Source organism: Gadus morhua, chromosome 8 (assembly GCF_902167405.1).
Source record: "Gadus morhua chromosome 8, gadMor3.0, whole genome shotgun sequence".
Lineage (NCBI taxonomy): Eukaryota > Metazoa > Chordata > Actinopteri > Gadiformes > Gadidae > Gadus > Gadus morhua.
The window spans coordinates 2,493,610-2,516,889 of record NC_044055.1 but is presented as its reverse complement, the minus strand read 5'-3'; the positions used below and the strand labels follow the sequence as shown (position 1 = coordinate 2,516,889).

Here is a 23,280-nt window from a genome sequence, read left to right as displayed (position 1 = left end):
TTTAAACATACACATATTGCATCCCTCTCGAAATAGTCATCACCTCAGTAAACAATAAATGAATTGAAAGATTACAATAAATTCAATGGCAAATATTGCAAATTAAACTAATTATTTCCAATAGGTTTACTTGTATTTTGTGCTAAAATTCAAAGTGTCACATCTGTATTTACAATACAGCTTGATTCTGCATCTCTATTTACAGCTCATGAGTCCATGTCAAGGTTTACTGTTGCTATGGCAACAAGAGACTGCTAACGTTAGCAGCTGTTAGCTAGCTTAGCCAAATCATCTGAACAATAATAACCAATAATATCACAATTCGGCCTATTTAAACAAAATCAACCACAACTACCAACAGTCACAGCCCTTCAACTCTGGGCTAATATGTTGTCACAAGTATGCAGTTAATTAGGTCACATCACATTCAATGTAAAAACGTTTTCTACTTTGTTTTGGACATGTCTCAAAATGTAGCCTAGCTAGCCCCAGGCTAACGTTACTTAGCATATGCCTCCACTCGCTCGTCTCCTGGCGCAGCAGCACCTGCTGGGGTGTGGACCCCGGCACCAAATAGGTCTGTCAATTTTGAACATTTAACTTCCAGAGGCTTAAGTCGCCGTTTTTCAGCACCACCCGGGCGTTTTCAGCTCCGTACCGGCTCCCGCGACTCCGGCCCATGCCCTGAGGTCCCACCCACCCTGGTTTGTGTTGTGATTGACAGCACTGTCAGGGCTCTCTGAGCCAGTCAGCCCATGATTGATTGACAATGACAAACATAGACCAATAATATGCGTCGATGCTGGCAACACACTGCTAGCTCTCTGTAGCCCATTGGCCGGCCCAATTGGAGGGAATTTAGAGAGAGAGGAAAAAAGAAAACATAGCGGACCGGACCGGCCCACATTGGGTCAACGGCCCACCGGGACGATGCCCGGTATGCCAGATGGCCAGTCCACCCCTGGCCACATGTTCATGGATGTATTACCTTCACAGACAACTCCAGCGTCCTCCTGGTGACCACAGTAGTGGGGCCACAGTCCAATGAGGTCACACTGTGTGAGCTCAGATTCGTGGCCATTGCAGTTGACTTCCTCCAACCCTATAGGCCCTTGTCCAGGTCCAAAAGTGGCCCCACCAGGTGCAGACAGCACCCTCCCACAGCCCAACTGTCTACACACCACCTGGGCATCAGCCAGGTCCCAGTCATCATCAAAAACTGTGGCCCACTGGCCCTGGAGGAAGACCTCCACCCTGCCTGAACAGGGGCCATTCCCTCCATTCACCAAGCGGACCTCCCCCTCAGTGGCTGGGTTGTTGTCTGGTCCTTGAGGAGCAGTCGTTGGATCACTGGTTCGACCTGTGGTATAATTAAGCAATAGATCACGCCAGGCTGTGGTATGTGCTCATTATACCACTGTTAAGGGGCGCGCGTCGGGGCCGGTGTGTGGCTAGGCTAGGTGGCGACTTTAAACCAGGTATTTCCTGGTTTGTGCCGCAAATGGTTTCTGAAACTGAAAAATAGCACCAGGGAACATTTGCGCCAGAACACGCCTCCTCCTTTCGCCGAGCCGCCCCCTGGGGCGCAAGATCATTCCCTAATTTACCGACGCGTGGCGCAGGAGGGAAAAGAACGCTCTGCGCCAGTTACAAACTATCAACGACACATGCGCCAGTGGGAAAGTCAATTGCCCAGGATGCAAGATAGGGCCCTAAGTGACTATGACCACAATGTCTATGAGAAACAAGACTATAGACGGTTTTTTGTGGCTACTAAAAATGGATCCCATGATGGCGGCATCACTTGTATGTCACTTTAGATAAGAGTGCTTGCTGTGGATTTAAGTGTTTTGTAAAACTAAATAATAGTGTATTAAGTGATATACACGAAATATATACACCATTTAATAACAAAGAAAAAACTGTCCAATAATTTACTGTGGTTGTATGAAATGAATGGAAGACACCTCAACATTCATAATTGAAAAACATTTAACAATCAACCACAAGGTAAAAATATAAGTATAGCCTACAATGGAGATAGATTTGTAGAAATATTGTTTGTACAACATTTTGTGAAAAAAAAAACATTTGGAAATTGCTTCAGCCTCTTATTCAACAGTTTCTGCAGGATCATCCATTTCTGTCCGTCTATCTTTGTTTGACTCTCAGTGTGTGCATTTCTTTATGCCCGTTTGCATATAAACACGTTGCAAGGTAACGTGGAAGGTAGGCAAAGAGCATACTGGCTTGCATACCACGAAATGCATCCGGATGTAGTACAAAATCCTGGTATTTTTGGCCTACTGCCTTTTTAATACTATGTATTGGAACATACAAAAAAAAATCTGCAATGCTAAATAGTATGGTAGTATGGGTATTGGAAGGCTGGGACTGACTAAATATACTAGGAGGGGAAAGATAACGAGGGACAGGTGCAAAAGATTCAAGGTGGGGGAAGAAGATCAGAGGCGGGAAACAAGCGCAGGGAGCGACGTGGAATGAGAGGAAAATGAGCAATACAAAGTACCACAGAAAACAATGACAGAATGAAAGAAACAAATAATCCATAACTTAAGGAGAGGGTGGGACGTGACAGTATGTCCTTGATCTTATTGTCGCTTTCCATTGGAAGACCTGACATTTGGGTTACGGTGTTAAGATTTCTAAGAATAAATCGTTCCCCTTCGGCAAACACAAGATTTTATTTGTGTACCCTCAAATAAAAAATACCCTAATTAATTAAACAGAGCAATGTTATAATGTACGTACATTTATTGATCCAGCTGTCTATACTGATACCCTTTTTCATCAAGATATAAAAACGAATCTGTATTAAAGAAGGACGGAAGAAAATTATTTCGATATTTCAATAGAAAATAATGTTTAGTAAAGATGGATGTTCACCTAAAACAGATAAAATGAAAGCAATACGCTATATTTATCAGAGATAAAAGGTTGGGAAATATTTTTGGTTTTACCTCGAAAGCATACGAACCATAAAATGAGATATAGAGCAGAGATACAGGTTAGATACCATTGCCCTGCCTCATCAGTCAGAATGAAGAAATTAGAGAACAGCATCACACCATAGGTGTTGCAGGGGTAAGCAGGGGATACGTCCACCTCAATATTGAGAAAACATCCATTTGTGTGAACGAAGCCTAGGACCAAAGCATAGTGCTTTTATTATGGAAAACCACTATGACGTTTCCAATAGATGCAACATTTTCTCTGACGGGGGCAAGCCCTTTTCTTCGGCACTGGCAACTTTTTTAATCTAAAAATAAAAAATTACACCCACACACACCCACTCTCCAAAAGATGTGAACAATGTTTTTATTCTGAGAAACCAACAATGTGTTGCATTGTTGGTTTCATTCAGCAAATATTCTTAATTAGCTGGCTGCCCTTACCTAACCCCAAACAGCAACTGAACTTGAAAAAAAAATGTGATGAACATCACGTAAGGGTTGTCAGAGCATCAGCTGTGGTTGCTGCTCCGACCGTCTCCTTCCTGTTATTTCCTGCTTCTGCACAAGAAAACAGATGCGGTGTGTCGATGAGAGGGTGGGTGCATCATGGGGGGGGGGGTATGTATGGGAGGGTGGGTGCATCATGGGGGGGGTATGTATGAGAGGGTGGGTGCATCATGGGGGGGGGGGGGTATGTATGAGAGGGTGGGTGCATCATGGGGGGGGGGGTATGTATGAGAGGGTGGGGGCATCATGGGGGGGGGGGGGGTATGTATGAGGGGGTGGGTGCATCATGGGGGGGGGGGGTATGTATGAGGGGGTGGGTGCATCATGGGGGGGGGGGGGGTATGTATGAGAGGGTGGGTGCATCATGGGGGGGGGTATGTATGAGAGGGTGGGTGCATCATGGGGGGGGGGGGGGTATGTATGAGAGGGTGGGTGCATCATGGGGGGGGGGGGGTATGTATGAGAGGGTGGGTGCATCATGGGGGGGGTATGTATGAGAGGGTGGGTGCATCATGGGGGGGGGGGGGGGTATGTATGAGAGGGTGGGTGCATCATGGGGGGGGGGGGGGGGGTATGTATGAGAGGGTGGGTGCATCATGGGGGGGGGGGGGGGGTATGAGAGGGTGGGTGCATCATGGGGGGGGTATGTATGAGAGGGTGGGTGCATCATGGGGGGGGTATGTATGAGAGGGTGGGTGCATCATGGGGGGGGGGGGTATGTATGAGAGGGTGGGTGCATCATGGGGGGGGGGGGGTATGTATGAGAGGGTGGGTGCATCATGGGGGGGGGGGGGGTATGAGAGGGTGGGTGCATCATGGGGGGGGGGGTATGTATGAGAGGGTGGGTGCATCATGGGGGGGGGGTATGTATGAGAGGGTGGGTGCATCATGGGGGGGGGGGGGGGGTATGTATGAGAGGGTGGGTGCATCATGGGGGGGGGGGGGTATGTATGAGAGGGTGGGTGCATCATGGGGGGGGTATGTATGAGAGGGTGGGTGCATCATGGGGGGGGTATGTATGAGAGGGTGGGTGCATCATGGGGGGGGGGTATGTATGAGAGGGTGGGTGCATCATGGGGGGGGGGGGGGGTATGTATGAGAGGGTGGGTGCATCATGGGGGGGGGGTATGTATGAGAGGGTGGGTGCATCATGGGGGGGGGGGGTATGTATGAGAGGGTGGGTGCATCATGGGGGGGGGGGGGGTATGTATGAGAGGGTGGGTGCATCATGGGGGGGGGGGGTATGTATGAGAGGGTGGGTGCATCATGGGGGGGGGGGGTATGTATGAGAGGGTGGGTGCATCATGGGGGGGGGGGGGGTATGTATGAGAGGGTGGGTGCATCATGGGGGGGGGGGGGGTATGTATGAGAGGGTGGGTGCATCATGGGGGGGGGGGGGGTATGAGAGGGTGGGTGCATCATGGGGGGGGTATGTATGAGAGGGTGGGTGCATCATGGGGGGTATGTATGAGAGGGTGGGTGCATCATGGGGGGGGGGGGGGGTATGTATGGGGGGTGACTGGATGTGGGGAGGAGGGGGGGGGAGACAGTGTGTACTGTGGAAGTATGGAGGAATTGGAAAGGATGGATTATTGGAAAGCTGTGCATGTGTGCACGAGGGGAGTCTGTGTGTGTGCATGAGAACAGCAGGAGTATGAATGAAGTGGATAAATATAAAAAGGTCCCAAAGATCATTATACTGTATGTTGCTATATTAGACCTTAAAATGTACAAATGAGGGGGGGGGGGGGGGGGGGGTATATGATTTCCTGCATTCTGCTGCATTAGGGTGACCTGGTGGAGATCCTAAATGTATTCTGGTGGGGGGAAATTCTATCTATTCATATATCAATCCAACACATTGCATATATTTGAACAGTCTGCTGTTTCATTGGCAGCAAAGCATTGACCTTTTGAAACAGCTTAAAAATGCAGTTCTGAACCGCTAAAGTTATGAAAGGAAAAAAGACTGTTTGGATGAAGGAATAATCAAATGGATGTCAACTGTAATAACAAATTTGAGGTATGTAACATTTCTTTTGGGTCATTTTCACTCAAAAATGATATGGTCCCCAAGTAAAATGCGAACTTCAAAACAAATATTGTTTTATGATATCGGAATATTGTATCAACACACATTTTTATAAAACTTGTGATGCAAAAAGATCCACAAGTACAACATGTACTGGATTAATACTATGAGAAACAGACCACTATTTCGGGAGCGCTCAACCATGTCGCCTCACTTTCAGGGACCAATACATTTCATAAATTGTATAATACATTATTATAAAACTATTACTATAAAAATCCTCAAGTACAACATGTAGGCCTATAGCCTGATGCTATGAGAAACAGACCACTATTTTGGGAGCACTATGTCGCCTCACTTTCAGGGACCCATACTCAATTGTTTGATTAAGGCATTAAGATCAATTTTCAAAAGATGATTTTTTTAGTCAACTTTAGCATGGGTGCCTAAACTCATGCCTACAACTGTACATGCAGCACGACAAACAATGACCACAATGGCTATTAGGAACACAACTTTCCTTCAACTTTTTTTTTTTTCTATTTTGATTACATGCCATTACTTGCAAGGGGAAGATTCACGTGTATTAAAACATAATATTGGGTTGTAAAACATAATGGTGTATTAATTGATAAATGCTATATTTATATATATATATATATATATATATATGTACATTTTCCAATTACCCTAGACTGATCCATTAACACAATGTCACTATAAATCAAAAAATTACAAATCAAGTCTGTTTGTATCCGTTGCAAAGAAGGTTTTAAAATGTGCCTACCACATACAAACAGATACAATCGACAGAAAATGCTACATTCAATTATTTACATATAGTCAAAAGAAAATAGGCACATTACTTACTGAAACATTTGTATTTATGTCGTTTTAAGACTTTTAAGAAGCGGTTTTTATGTTTGTTATTTGAATATGTGATTCATTTATAGCTGACCTATAGAGTTAGAAAGCTCAATCTATATTGTATGCTATATCATAACATAGAAACACTAATGATAAGGTTATTTATTTTGTTTCTTAAAATGGACGTTCACGTTTACCAGATAACTGCTAACAACGTAAGCAATAGGCTACATTAATCAGAGACAAATGGTAGAAAATGTGTTTTTTACCTTGTAGTCCTACAAACCAATCCATGAGATACAGAGCAGAGAGAAATATAGACCATGAATACATGTTAGATACTGTTACCCTGCCTCGTTAGGCAGAATGAGGAAATGAGAGTACGGCATCGAACCAGAGGGGTAGATTAAGGGGGGGGGCCTTAAGATTAAGACGCAATATTGTTGCTCCGCCACCGTGTGTGTGTGTGTGTGTGTGTGTGTGTGTGTGTGTGTGTGTGTGTGTGTGTGTGTGTGTGTGTTTGTGTTTGTGTGTTTGTGTGTGTAGGCGTTATTCAATAGCCTGGTGATTCGTAGGCTATAGGCCTACGTACAGTAGGAATATTCATACTGATTTAAATAATAAATTTGTAGTATTTCCCATCTTTGCTGAGCAAGAATTTTGTTCGAAAGTTCAGCGATTGAAACAAATAAAAGCCTTGGATATTGAAGTTTTACGGTAGGCCTACCACTGTCATGCACCTACCCGATGTCAAGTGGACCTGGTTGAATTCACTGCGGGTCTCTCTTCTTATATCCAGCTTACCAAATATATTTTATTACTGTCCTTCTCAACACTCTCTGATCTCACTAAAAGAATTGCAGCACGAAATCAAGGGATATTTAGAATAGAAAATAATGAGTTAACTATGACATTAATGTGATTAATCGCGATTAAATATTTTAAGCGCTTGACAGCACTAATATATTCATATATATATATATATATACATATATATATATATACAGTACACAGCCTATTAATTTAATATCTAATATAGATATATTAGATAGCATATTATATTAACGGTGGCCCTGCAGTAACAGTTAAAAGATAATACAAAAAGCTTTCCGCTTCAGCTCCTCCCTGCCTATCAAGCGACACACAGTCTCAAAGTGTGTGACTAAAGTGAAATGCAGTGGTATTACAGCAAACAATGCGCACGGAAAGCAATGCTTAACCATAGAGGATAAGCTCAACAACAGCTACACTGAAGCGCTGCACTTCTAGACCTTACAAAAAAGAAAGTTGCATGTCAACAAAGTAAAAAAGAAAAAAAGGTTTACACTTGGATCAGATTTTCCATGAAGGTGCCTGGTTCCATGTAGAAAACACTTGTCATACCACCTCCGGAGGAAGTGTAGGCTATATTAAAAAAATAATTGATAGTCCTCATTTATAGACCCCCCCCACACACAGTACCGTGTTGCTGCTGAAACATTTATTTTAGGAAAAACTGTTTAGTAAAACTATGACTGAAGTATATCTGTGTGTGTGTGTGTGTGTGCGTGCGTGCGTGCGTGCGTGCGTGTGTGCGTGCGTGCGTGCGTGCGTGCGTGGTGTTGCTACAGTTGATCTGTATCTATATACATCGAGTGTTGGTAGGCTATGGTGAGGGAGAGAGAGACAAAGAGGTGATAAAGGTGGAGATCCTGCTCAGGCTTCTTCTGTTCTGAAAGGAAATAAAGAATTCAGTGAATACACATTCAACCCATATCAATTCAGTTTACTCACAACTTTTGATGAAGAAAGAATGCATATAGTTAACATTAAGCACAGTAATACCATAGCTTATGGTCTTACCCAGAGGCGTCGTCAGCCCCTTTTTACTGGGGCACGTGCCCAGGGGTGGACTGGCCATCTGGCATACCGGGCATCGTCCCGGTGGGCCGTTGACCCAATGTGGGCCGGTCCGGTCCGCTATGTTTTCTTTTTTCCTCTCTCTCTAAATTCCCTCCAATTGGGCCGGCCAATGGGCTACAGAGAGCTAGCAGTGTGTTGCCAGCATCGACGCATATTATTGGTCTATGTTTGTCATTGTCAATCAATCATGGGCTGACTGGCTCAGAGAGCCCTGACAGTGCTGTCAATCACAACACAAACCAGGGTGGGTGGGACCTCAGGGCATGGGCCGGAGTCGCGGGAGCCGGTACGGAGCTGAAAACGCCCGGGTGGTGCTGAAAAACGGCGACTTAAGCCTCTGGAAGTTAAATGTTCAAAATTGACAGACCTATTTGGTGCCGGGGTCCACACCCCAGCAGGTGCTGCTGCGCCAGGAGACGAGCGAGTGGAGGCATATGCTAAGTAACGTTAGCCTGGGGCTAGCTAGGCTACATTTTGAGACATGTCCAAAACAAAGTAGAAAACGTTTTTACGTTGAATGTGGAGTGACCTAATTAACTGCATACTTGTGACAACATATTAGCCCAGAGTTGAAGGGCTGTGACTGTTGGTAGTTGTGGTTGATTTTGTTTAAATAGGCCGAATTGTGATATTATTGGTTATTATTGTTCAGATGATTTGGCTAAGCTAGCTAACAGCTGCTAACGTTAGCAGTCTCTTGTTGCCATAGCAACAGTAAACCTTGACATGGACTCATGAGCTGTAAATAGAGATGCAGAATCAAGCTGTATTGTAAATACAGATGTGACACTTTGAATTTTAGCACAAAATACAAGTAAACCTATTGGAAATAATTAGTTTAATTTGCAATATTTGCCATTGAATTTATTGTAATCTTTCAATTCATTTATTGTTTACTGAGGTGATGACTATTTCGAGAGGGATGCAATATGTGTATGTTTAAAGGTTTATGTGAAGAAACATACTATATGTGTGATAAAATGACAATTGGTTATTCATAAATGTCTCTTTATATTCTCTGCTACCATCATCTCCTGTCAAACAGGATTTCCTCACCTGCTAGAAGTTATTCTATGATGTGAGAGAGAGAGAGAGAGAGAGAGAGAGAGAGAGAGAGAGAGAGAGAGAGAGAGAGAGAGAGAGAGAGAGAGAGAGAGAGATGGGGCACCATGGGAGAGAGAGAGAGATGGAGAGAGAGAGAGATGGAGAGAGAGAGAGAGAGCGAGCTTCTCTTGACTTTGTGAGTTTATTATGCAACTTGTTTTGCCTCAGATTGAAGCAAAAGGTTTGATTATGATTATTTCCTGGTTGAAGATTTTCACATTGATTTTAATTTCAAACATTTGCATATCTTTTATATAATTAACAGTTATGCAGGTAGGCCGAATTACAGGTCTGAATAGATATGCATTCTCATATACATGTATGTGCACATGTATACATACATGTGCACATACACGTGTATGAGAATATGAGAAGTATATGAGAAAAAAAAAAAAATTCTCTATTTAGGGTTTCATAATGACTGAGTCACCGTTAAAACAAATTGGTTTCAGCTCTAATGCTGTTACTGTCTGTAATATGTTTCTATTTAGATTATTTGTCAGGAGATTTTGTTATTATTGTCCGAGTCTGGTTTTAACTAATGCTGGGCTTACACCAAACGATTTTCACAGTCACAGACTAATAACTGCAAGAGAGGATTTAGCGTTGGATCATGTGTGATATTTAACAAGGGTTTTGTAGTAGATATGGCGGTTGGAGATGCATGCAGCAAACACAGGATGTCTGTTAACTTCCTGTTCGGGTTTCACACCTTTCTTGTCAGCAGCACAAGAAACACAAACTTGAAAAACAAAAAACTGCACTATTATTCGGATATACAGGGTTCTTCCCGTTCGTCTCGTCCCACCCCTAGTGCTAATAATGTAGTGGGCTGGTCTGGAGAGAAAATGCCAGGGCTGAATTTTTCTCCCAGTCCACCCCTGCACGTGCCCCAGTAAAAGTCTCCAGTGCCCCAGTAAAATTCCATTGATCATTATTAAATTAATCTGCAGAAGCGCCGCACTCGCTATGGAATCGACAGGATTCATCAAGTACATCTCCTGCTGCCTCGGGAGTCTTCAGTCGAGCCTGCCTCTTACCAGCCAATCAAAAAACGAAAGGGGCTACATAAAAGCCAATCAGAAAATAGCCCTATTGTATCTGGGTAAGATTTAACGCAACAACCAATGAAAAAAATCAGTTATTTACGGATTCGTCCACGTGACTCTTCTGAATGTTTCAGTGGTAAAGTGTGTAAAGTATGACCAAGTGTTTCTTTCTGTTCAATAGTCTAGATAGAACTTTATCAATCCCCTGTAGGAGAAATTTGTTAATAAAACAATAATGGTAAAAAAAATAAGGAATCTCCCACTTCCGGCTTCCATGAAAGAGAACCATACTAATTCACACAATAGCGTTGATGCAAATCTAGCATTAAAGGTTAATTTAAGGAAGTTCTCTCCAGTCACGCTGAAACTAGTTTGCTAGTAGTAGCGCTTTAATTTGCAGTGTAAGAGAATTCTGAGAAATCTGAATGCTGACAAAATTCTCAGAATTCTGACACTGCAATTTATTTGCACGCTACGACTAGTGAACTACTTTAAAAAAAACTCGACACTGCGACCAGGCGACAAATGACTGGTGAGAAGCTTCTTAAATTAACCTTTAATGCTAGATTTGCAGCACTTTAATTCCCGTCAACTTTGTTTTCTAACACCAGCATTTCCACAACTATGCTCATGTTCGTGACTGCTATAGGCCTACAAAACCATTTATAGTGCATCTATTTTTCTGCTGGGTAGTGATAGTCGCCCTAAATGCAGCTTTAATTTGGGCTCTGATTCTGAATAAATGCCGCTGCTGAACTGTGTGAATAAATAAAGGGAACTGAAATCTAAAGAAGACACGTGGTTTTGATGTAGGCCTACCGTGAATTCCAGCTGAAAGTGGAACATTGCTGCCATCAGGGGAAATTAATGTAACCTAGGCATATTGTAAGTAGCTTTCAATTCCTTGTTTTTTTGTTGATCATGTTTCGTTGGAAACCACGGGAGCTGGAAACAGCCCAGAGTAAGTCATCTCCTTTTTTAACGTTACAACAAATTCACAACTTGTTTGACACAAACAATGACAACTTGATTGCTGTTAAAGAATGTTGCCCACATAATTAGCACCAGTTTTTCAATACTGAGCGTCTGTAGCCTGTAGTTTTATAGCACACACACACACACACACACACACACACACACACACACACACACACACACACACACACACACACACACACACCATGCGTGCACGCACACACGCGGAAAATGAATAATGAATGAAAAATTGTCTGTCTTCAAAACTTGAGGAAGTTTTAGTGGACAAAAACTTCCTTAACACAAAAAAGGAAATTATGGATATACAGGGTGTTTTTAACATATATGGATCCAACAATGTTCCCAACACTGACACAGATAATTCAGATCATTGCACTCACAATTCCTGTAAACAGTTGTAGTTGTGAGCGATCTTTCAGTGTGTTGAGAAGGCTCCACACCTGGCTTAGGTCAACCATGGGGCAAGGAAGGCTATACCAACTTTCTCTTTTGTCCATTGAAAAGGAGCAACTATGCAAAGTGAGTCAAAGCCACGTTATTGACCGCTTTGCCACCATGAAGGCGCGGCGATACAGCTTAATAGTGAAAAAATAATCATTAAAAAAGGCTCTATGCAGTAGTGTATGGCCTTATTTAGTTTAATTTAAGAGCTTTGATGGTTCTATAACATTTTCCAGGTTGATTGGTGGCAATGAGCCACCTCACCTTAAGTCAGAAATTCTATTAGTTTTAAACCTTGTTTCTTGCCTTTTTAGTACATGTCGTTCTGGCAAAATTATGCTGTTTCCACACAGCTTCTAAATAAATATAGATGTGTAGACTTCTCCTGATAAAGAGGTGAAGGTCATAAAGAGACTTTTTGTTTATTTGTCAGTTACCTTATTTGTAAATCTTTGAGATGTGTATGTGTTTAAATAAATATAATTGTACGGTACTCATGAATCCATCTTTGCGTCTTTACCTTTACCAGTGCTTTAATATAGCCTACAATATGACAGTGACAATGATTTTGAAGCTTGTACATACCCTTCTGTATCCATCTATTTCATATTGTGCACACGTAAAAAAAAAAATGTTGGCAGTTGGGGGCCTTTGCCCCAGTAAAACTCTAGGTCTAGCAACGCCCCTGGTCTTACCTCTTATCAAAACAAGTGACCGTTCTTCTGTGGCCAGCTGCAGCCCCTCTCTGGACGACGCTCATGGGTCCAGGGGGATTTGTCTGTGCACATTCTTTAGAGCAGGGCCTAAAGCCTCTCATCCCCCATACTGGATCTCAACCAGGTTTTCAGGCGGCTTTTGACCAAGAAAGACCTCTCACCGAGCATATGGTCACTGGCAATGTGCGGTGAATGCAATGGGTGCATTTAATATTAGGATAAAATAGCCTCTATGTTGCTGCTTCACGGTAATTCACCTCTTCGTTGGGGTAACACCAATGGTGTTGGCCATCTCCAATGCTTGTTTATACATGGCAGTGAATCTCTCATCAATTCAGCCACTTTCCTTCCTTCATCATAAGCACAAAGTATCTCCCCATCTGGAGAGTGAAGTCGTATTGTCAATAGCAGTATGTATGCCACCTAGTGGTGGACCAGCTGACGTTTTAATTACCCGTTGCGCCGTTATCACAGAAATGAGGTAGGCACGACCATAGACATCTTATAGACAGACGGAGCATTGGCTGCTGGGACGCGAGAAATACGGCCGCCATCTTGGAGTGGTCAACCGGGAGCAGCAACAGCAGCAGAAACAGGATGCCGGGCTGTTGTTCAGCGTATTCCTGCTCAAATCGGCGGACAATCCATAATAGGAATCGGGGGATTACTTTTCACAAGCAAGATTTAACATTACCGTACTATTGGTATAATTAGTATTGAATAATATAACACGCCAAACCATGTGGCCTTTATCATAGCTACACGTATGACAAAAAACCGCATGAAAATCTGTGGTATTCAGTGAGGTATGATTAATTAAATGCGCTGACAGTTCATTGCTCCAGCCAAACGGATTACACTGAGTGGAGCGGATGACCACTCCAAGATGGCGGCCCCGCGTCTCGTCAGCGCCAGTAGGCGGTAGCAATCGATGCTCCGTCTATCTATAATGCCGCTTTTCCACCGCACATGTAGCTCGACTCGACACGACACGACTCGACACGACTCGACACGGTAGCAGCGCGGGTGCTTTTCCACCGCAAATAGTACCTCCGGGACGTGGGCGGGGTCGTCTGCGCGAAAGGGCCGTGACGTATTTTTGTACGCGACGCAAACAACACCTACGTAACCCACACATGGACAGAACACACATAACAACAATGAGAAAAACATAGATGCGATGGTATTCGTGTTCGTATTATTAGCTGGCATGTTGAAGAAGTGGAATATGTTGGCTGCGGCGCTACTATGGCTGTTCTATCGTTACCAGCATGGTTGCCATGTCGCTCTCGTGACTTCGTCACACTCTCTGGCCAATCAGTGGCCGGCCGTCTGCCGACGTCACCTTTTAGCATCGGCTCAGCCGCTTGGAACCTAGAGCGAGGCGGTACTAGAAAAAGCAGCCACTTGAGGTACTAGATCGCGGTGGAAACGCAAAAAAGGCGAGCTGAGTCGAGTCGAGTCGAGTCGTGTCGAGCTGGTACCATGCAGTGGAAAAGCGGCATTAGATGTCTATGGGCACGACCTCAATGTTTCATACGGCGGGTTGACGCTTGCCGGCACCGGGGAATTTGTGAAAACTTTGCAGTAAAACATAGACTATGAATGCAATAGTCATGCGTGGATCGAGATCTGTATTTAAAGAACTAATAGATTATATAGATCTGCAACTACAATTTATAAACGTACATGTATCTAGAACTATACAACTTCATGAAACATTCAATAATTGTGGTAAATCACAAACTAAATGTAATTACGTGTTCAGAAATGATCTTTCATATCTACAACACATGAAACAAATATGGATGTTATTTTACACTTTTATTACCAGCAGTGAGGCAAAAGGGCTAAAGGTGATGTCAGTTAAACCTGAGAGAAGGACTCTAGAAAGGGCTCTGAAATTTAAGTGATACATGATTAATCAATAGGTCATGAAATATCGTATTTGGCTATTACATTTTAATTCAGAAATTATTTGAACTATGAAAAGAGAAAATGTTCTTGAAAATAAGTAAATAATAAAAAGTAAAGCAGCAGAGCCAGCTTTGGGCAGATATTTCCCCAATATATGGTCTACATTAAGTGAAATAATTGTAATAGATTTAGAATGAATGGTGGACAAAATGTGGCCTGCGTACCATAGGGGCCCATACAGATAACCTTTCATGGGGCCCTATTATCCTGGCTACGCCCCTGTTCATAACAGTACTGCTACCAGGGCCCAATCCAGAAAGTCAAATCTCCTGATCTTTATGCCACCTTTCCTTAACCTTTGTGGAAGTCATCGGGTGAAGGAGAGATGAAAAGCTGCTTCCTTTCAAACAGAGGAAGAGCCAGCCCTGTTTAAAATGAATTGTGCGGCAGTGAGTATTGCTGACCTCTAGCGTCGCTAGCGTGAAACTACAATTTTCCGAAGATGGACTACAACAAGCGCTCTTTCGATCCATCACTTCTTGTCGGATTGATTTCAATAAGGTTGTCGCCAACAGTGAGATTCACCCAGGTCGGACTTGGCCAAAGGGAATCTTTTAGGCCAGTTGAATCCCAATTCACAAGTAAAAAAAAAAAGAGGCCTGAAAAGACGGAAATAATATTGGTTGAGTAAGCTGAAGTTTGAAAGATAAAGGCACAAGCGCAAAACATTAGTTGGTTTGCGAAGGACTCAGGCTTCATGTTATTTTCAAAAAATGTTGGATGCCTCTCACATGCACTGGCCAATCACAACACCCGATGCATAAAGTAGCCAAGTATAATCACAGGAATCAAACCTCTATACCACATATATGGGTTAACATAAAGATGTGACATGCACGAGAACAATGACAATCCCTTCTACCAAGACAATAAGCATGCATTCAAATGAAAAACCAACATATGTGATTTTGGAATACATTCATAATGCAGGCAGTCTTTGATTGTAACATTAACTAGTTAACATTAACATACAAGTCATTCTAAGTAAAGGGAGAGGAAGAATGAAGGGGGTTCCTTTGTTCATTGTGGCTGTCACAAAGCCCTCCCCCTCTCTTCCTGTCAGGATGAGGTGAGCCAGGAATAGAGGGGTTCACAGCTTTAAGGGGTCCACTTGGAGTCAGCCCAGTAACCGGGGTTCATCTCAGGGGCAGCAGAAGCTGTGGATGAGGGACATGTCGGTAACCCTCGGGATGTAGGCCTTCGTTGACTCTGCTTTTACACACTTATTTCATTCATGCCGGCAAGATAACGCTGATACTTACTTTAAACCTACAGTCAATGTCTCCCATAGAGCCTCCTAGGTGCTTATGGGGTTGAGTTCTATGTCAGTGGGCTCCAAAGGGAGAGGAGGGGGTCCTAACAGACTCACATTCAAAGAGATGGCGTCAGCTTGGTCACAGTTTGGACTCTGGGAAGAGAATGTAATGTACGTGTGTTTTGTTGTTTAATTATCTTATGAACAACATTTTCTCTTTTATTGATATGTTCAATATTTATAGTTGTTTAAAGTTGACATTTGGAAATTCGAAGGGTAGTTATCGGAGGTAAGAAATGTGAATAGCAACATATTTGGAGGGTATAATTTACTTACCTGTTCAGAATCGAGGTTTTCTGTATGATGCTCTATTGAAAAAATGGCACAGACACATAACATGTATGCATAAATCTCCATGAGAGTAAGGTTTTATTTAGTTCAAACTGGTGACTAATGTGACTTACTCTTTTTCCTCCAGCAATAAAGAATGACCAGAATGATGATGGGAATGACGAAGGCCGAACGACAGAGGTTAATTAATTTCAGATTGTTTTTGTTGTCAGGAATACCTGTCAACAGATAAAAACAGAGGAAGGGATTCAACAGGGATGAGTCAGTGATCCATCAACCTCATCCAACCGGGACACTAACTTAAAAAAGGAACAGTAGGATGTCTCTCTTGAGTGACCTTTTTCACTTGCCAAACAACCAAAGCAGTCACTGTTGAACGTGAATTCTTACTATTCTTACTACTACGCAATGCATAGATGGCAACAATTGACGGTGACCAGACACAAGTCAGTAGGGTGCAATGAGGTGAGGGTCCCCAAGCGATTCGGAGTGAATCCGAGTCACAGATCGAGAGCAAATGCCCTGATAGCGTTAAGCATTTGATCATTTTTGTGGAAATTAACCCAAAACTTCTCACACGTCTCAAGGGCGATGGCCACTATATACGTACACAGTTACAATTCTCATATTATGAAGTGGAATTGTGAATTGGAATAGGTTTTTAAAGGGGTGATATTAGGCCACCAAGTGTGAGTGTGAATAGCCATAAAAGCTGTTTGATATTCTGCCGGCTTTGAATGGCTAATCACACTCACACCTGGTGGCATAATATCACGCCCTTCGATTTTCTAACATGTCCATAGAGAACTAGAACTGTTTGTCACTACGACAACAAATAAGGCAGGCAGCCTTATTTGTTGTAATAGCAGATAAACAAAAGAAAGTGTGACCGCATATCAGAGGGGCCCCTGGAGACAAATCTGTGTTTTCGGGGACATTCTTCCCGAGCGATGATACATTGTCAATGTATCATCCTCTGAAAGATGGGAACTTCTCCACCCTGCCTGAACAGGGGTTGTTGGAGAGACCGTCGACCAGTCTCACTGGAGGGCCAGCTACGACAAAAGGAAAACATTTGACTACGGGTTGGGTCATTGAATGAAGACAACCTCAAATAACAAACTAAATCAGCATGTTTTCATCACAATCTTTCTGAAGAATGAGATATTATTCATTGGATAGGAAAATAAGCCATAGATTTATTGTAAGAAGACAAAGCAGATAATGTGTAGCCACATGTTAAATGTATTACCTTCACAGAGAACACCAGCGTCCTCACTGTGACCACAGTCGTGGGTCCACAGTCCTCCATGGCCACACTGTGTGAGCTCAGATTCGTGGCCATTGCAGTTGACATCATCCAACCCTATAGGCCCTTGTCCAGGTCCAAAAGTGGCCCCACGTGGTGCAGAAAGCACCCTCCCACAGCCCAACTCTCTACACACCACCTGGGCATCGGCCAGGTCCCAGTGATCATCACAAACTGTGGCCCACTGGCCATAGAGGAGGATCTCCACCCTGCCTGAATAGGGGTTGTTGGAGAGACCGTTGACCAGTCTCACTGGAGTTGCCGCTATGAAAAGAGAAAAAATATCAACGAGAACGAGTTGATCGAAGAAGTGTTGGCATGAACAAAACCACAAATAACAAGCATAACAGTTGAAAAGTATTGACAGCCCATGCATCGGCAAACCAAGCGACCACCTTTTCCAGTGATACGTCTATGAGCATGTCATTAATAAATACTCCTATGATGCCAGCGTCTTGAACGTGCCTCCAACGTGCCGCAACTATGCCTCCAAAAGGGGCGTGTCTTTGTTGATCAGCACTGGGTCTTTTTTCACTCCCAAAAACACACATGCACATGCACACACATAAAGACAATGACAAAGACACGCACCCTCACACACACGCACGCACACACACACACACACACACACACACACACACACACACACACACACACACACACACACACACACACACACACACACACACACACTAAATGCAGGTTTACCATCACAGATGATGCCAGCGTCTTGAACGTGTTCGCAGTTCTGAGAACCAAACCCTTGATGTTTACAGTCGGTTATTGACGTTTCCTTTCCTCCACAGTTGACATCGTCCAACCAGATGGGTCCTGTTCCCGATCCAAAATATGCCTTGTTGGTGGCTGATATGGCACTGCCACACCCCAGCTGTGTACAAACCACCTGGGCATCATTCAGGTCCCAGTCATCATCACAAACTGTGCCCCACTGGCCCTGGAGGAAGACCTCCACCCTGCCTGAACAGGAGTTGTTGGAGAGACCGTTGACCAGTCTCACTGGAGAGGCAGCTACGACAAAAGGAAAACATTTGACTACGGGTTGATTGAAGAATACATTGACTGAAGACAACCTCAAAAAACAAACTAAATAAGCATGTTTTCATCACATGCTTTCAGAAGAATCGGATATTATTCATTGGATAGGAAAATAAGCCATAGATTTAGTGTCATGTTATTTTAGCAGAAGACAAAGCAGATAATGTGTAGCCACATGTTAAATGTATTACCTTCACAGACAACACCAGCGTCCTCACTGTGATCACAGTATTGGGTCCCCAGTCCTCTGTGGCCACACTGTGTGAGCACAGATTCGTGGCCATTGCAGTCGACATTATCCAACCCTATAGGCCCTTGTCCAGGTCCAAAAGTGGCCCCACGTGGTGCAGACAGCACCCTCCCGCAGCCCAACTGTGTACACACCACCTGGGCATCGGCCGGGTCCCAGCCATCATCACAAACTGTGGCCCACTGGCCATAGAGGAGGATCTCCACCCTGCCTGAACAGGGGTTGTTGGAGAGACCTTTGACCAGTCTCACTGGATTGGCCGCTATGAAAAGAGAAAAAATATCAACGAGAACAAGTTGATTGAAGAAGTACTGGCATGAACACAACCTCAAATAACAAGCATAACAGTTGAAAAGTATTGACAGCCCATGCATCGGCAAACCCAGCGACCACATTTTCCAGTGATACGTCTGTGAGCATGTCATTAATAAATACTCCTATGATGCCAGCGTCTTGAACGTGCCTCCAATGTGCCGCAACTATGCCTCCAAAAGGGGCGTGTCTTTGTTGATCAGCACTGGGTCTTTTTTCACTCCCAAAAACACACATGCACACACATAAAGACAATGACAAAGACACGCACCCTCACACACACACGCATGCACACACACACACACACACACACACAAACACAAACACACACACACTAAATGCAGGTTTACCATCACAGATGATGCCAGCGTCTTGAACGTGTTCGCAGTTCTGAGAACCAAACCCTTGATGTTCACAGTCGGTTATTGACGGTTCATTTCCTCCACAGTGGACATCGTCCAACCAGATGGGTCCTGTTCCCGGTCCAAAATATGCCTCGTTGGTGGCTGATATGGCACTGCCACAGCCCAGCTGTGCACAAACCACCTGGGCATCATTCAGGTCCCAGTCATCATCACAAACTGTGCCCCATTGGCCCTGGAGGTAGACCTCCACCCTGCCTGAACAGGGGTTGTTGGAGAGACCGTTGACTAGTCTCACTGGAGAGGCAGCTACGACAAAAGGAAAACATTTGACTACGGGTTGATTGAAGAATTCATTGATTGAAGACAACCTCAAATAACAAACAAAATAAGCATGTTTTCATCACAAGCTTTCAGAAGAATGGGATATTATTCATTGGATAGGAGAATAAGGCATAGATTTAGTGTCATGTTATTTTAGCAGCAGACAAAGTAGATATTGTGTAGCCACTTGTTAAATGTATTACCTTCACAGACAACACCAGCGTCCTCACTGTGACCACACCAGTGGGTCGGCACTCTATGGACACACTGTGTGAGCTCAGATTCGTGGCCATTGCATTTGACATTAGCCAACCCTATAGGCCCTTGACCAGGTCCAAAAGTGGCCCCACGTGGTGCAGACAGCACCCTCCCACAGCCCAACTGTCTACACACCACCTGGGCATCGACCAGGTCCCAGCCACGATCACAAACTGTGGCCCACCGGCCCTGGAGGAAGACCTCCACCCTGCCTGAACAGGAGCCATTCCCTCCATTCACCAAGCGGACCTCCCCCTCAGTGGCTGGGTGGTTGTCTGGTCCTTGAAGAGCAGTCGCTGGATCACTGGTAAGACCTGTGGTATAATAGGTTGTATAAGTTTGAGGTATGGAAGGTATTGGTTCAAAGGCCTTGGTGTTCACTCACTGTCTATCCACCTGGAAAACAAGTCTCACTTAACTCACCAGGCTACCACTGGCCCAATGCTGCCAAACTAACTAACGAAAGTTTACCATAACAAGATATCTATTGCTGCTCTCTGGAGAATAGGTTGCCTGCTTCATGATATGTATGAGTTTCAACTCAGAACATCTTGATTCAAAATGTGCATGAAATATTTATATGAAGCTATGGTTTACATATTTCTGAGATAAATGCTAGAAAATAAGTTTGGGGTTTTACCTATAATAAAAGTTAAGCAAATAAAAAGCAGAGAGAAATAGAGAGCAGAGATACATGATAGATACTGTTTTTCCTCGTTGGTCAGAATAAGAAAATTACTGATAAGGCGTCTAACCATGAAAGTATATATCGGGCGTGGGGATAATTGGTTGTCTTGTTTCTGACAAAAAACAAAAACACGTTTGTCTTGTTTCTTAATAAGACAACCAATGTGATAAGAGAACTAGCCTGCCTGCCTTATTTGGTATCTAAGCAGCCAACAAGGGGAAGATGACCTGTATGCAACATGAAAAACAAGACAAAGGATGCACATGAATTTCAAACTTCAAATGGCTCAGTTTATGGCCAAATAATACGGCCTAATTCACACATGGAATAAGGTTTTCTTCGACAACTTCAGAAATACTGAGTCCTCAAATAAATTTCGGCAAAGAAAACTTAACACACATGTGACATGCGGCAACTGTGGTTCTATTCAATGATATATGAAATTAATTATAAACATCGTTTTTTATCAGTATTGTATGTATTTTGTTATCGACTTGTGTTCCTAATATGCATGTGCGGTTAATATACATTGCCATGGACTGTATTATGCGTTACGTGTTTAGTTTGCGTGTGTTTAAACAGATGGACGCACACACGCGTGCCCGCATTCATTAATTCTTTAACACATACACACACACACGCCCCAATGTGTGGCTAGGTAGATGAGAGAAGCAAAGTGTATGCGCGAGGTACACAAGCAACATTATGCATGCGCCCTTAAAATAGCATCTGAACAACGTGCCACTGACTTTAAACCAGGTATTTCCTGGTTTGTGGCGCAAGTGGTTTCTGAAACTGCAAAATAGTACCAGGGAACATTTGCGCCAGAACACAGAACTCCTCCTTTCGCCGAGCCGCCCCTTGGGGCGCAAGATCATTCCCTAATTTACCGACGCGTGGCGCAGGAGGGAAAAGAAAACTCTGCGCCAGTTGCAAACTAGCAACGACACATGCGCCACTGAGAAAGTAAATTGTGCCGGATGCAAGATAGGGCCCTAAGTGACAATGACCACAATGTCTATGAGAAACAAGACTATACGGTCGGTTTTTTGTGGCTACTAAAAATGGATGCCATGATTGTGGCATCACTTTTATGTCACTTTAGATAAGAGTGCCTGCTGTAGATTAAAGTGTTTTGTAAAACTAAATAATAGTGTATTAAGTGATATACACTAAATATATACACCATTTAATATCAAAGAAAAAAAACAAAAACAAAGAAAAAACAGTTCAATATATTTACTGTGGTTGTATGAAATGAATGGAAGACACCTCAACATTCATATTTGAACAACATTTAACAATCAACCACAAGGTAAAAGTATAGCTTACAATGGAGATAGATTTGTAGAAATATTGTCTGTACAACATTTTGTGAAAATAAATACATTTAGAAATTGCTTCAGCCTCTTATTCAACAGTTTCTGCAGGATCATCCATTTCTGTCCGTCTATCTTTGTTTGACTCTCAGTGTGTGCATTTGTTTATGCCCGTTTGCATATAAACACGTTGCAAGGTAGGCAGGGAAGGTGGGCAAAGAGCATGCTGGCTTGCATACCATGAAATGCGTCCGGATGTAGTACAAAATCCTGGTATCCTACTGCCTTTTTAATTCTATGTATTGGAACATACAAAAAAGAAATCTGCCATACTAAATAGTATGGTAGTATGGGTATTGGAAGGCTGGGACTGACTAAATATACTAGGAGGGGAAAGATAACGAGGGACAGGTGCAAAGATTCAAGGTGGGGGAAGACGATCAGAGGCGGGAAACAAGCAGGGAGCGACGTGGAATGAGAGGAAAAGTGAGCAATACAAAGTACCACAGAAAACAATGACAGAATGAAAGAAACAAATAATCCATAACTTAAGGAGCGGGGTGGGGACGTGACAGTATGTCCTTGGTCTTATTGTCGCTTTCCATTGGAAGAGCTGACATTTGGGTTAGGGTGTTTCTATTTCTAAGAATAAATCGTTCCCCTTCGGCAAACACAAGGTTTTATTTGTGTACCCTAAAATAACAAATACACTAAATAATTAAACAGAGCAGTTTTATAATGTACGTACATTTATTGATCCAGCTGTCTACACTGATATAATAACGAATCTGTACCAATGAAGGACGGACGAACATTATTTCGATATTTCAATAGAAAATAATGTTTAGTAAAGATGCATGTTCACCTAAAACAGATTTTGTTTCAATGAAAGCAATAATAAATATTATTTTCGGTTTTACCTCGAAAGCCTACGAACCATTAAATGAGATAAAGAGCAGAGATACAGGTTATATACCATTGCCCTGCCTCATCAGTCAGAATGAGGAAATTAGAGAACAGCATCACACCATAGGTGTTGCAGGGGTGAGCAGGGGATACGTCCACCTCAATATTGAGAAAACATCATTTTTTGTGAAAGAAGCATAGGACAGAAGCATATTGCTTTTATTATGAAAAACCGCTATGATGTTTCCAATAGATGCAACCATTTCTCTGACAGGGGCAAGCAAGCCCCTTCTCTTCGGCACTGGCAATTTTTTTTTTATCAGT

At 43.2% G+C, this 23,280-nt stretch overlaps 1 protein-coding gene across 1 annotated transcript in view; it reads right to left on the bottom strand.

Annotated features, from left to right (window-relative positions):
- LOC115548580 (deleted in malignant brain tumors 1 protein) overlaps nt 1-23,280 on the bottom strand; it is a 59,523-nt gene that overhangs the window by 5,428 nt on the left and 30,815 nt on the right. The window contains exons 11-14 of the mRNA XM_030363326.1: nt 19,450-19,770; nt 18,729-19,049; nt 18,190-18,510; nt 16,286-16,390 (exon numbers count right to left, since the gene is read on the bottom strand). Coding sequence (XP_030219186.1) covers nt 16,286-16,390; nt 18,190-18,510; nt 18,729-19,049; nt 19,450-19,770 — 1,068 coding nt within the window. The remainder of the gene's footprint in view (nt 1-16,285; nt 16,391-18,189; nt 18,511-18,728; nt 19,050-19,449; nt 19,771-23,280) is intronic.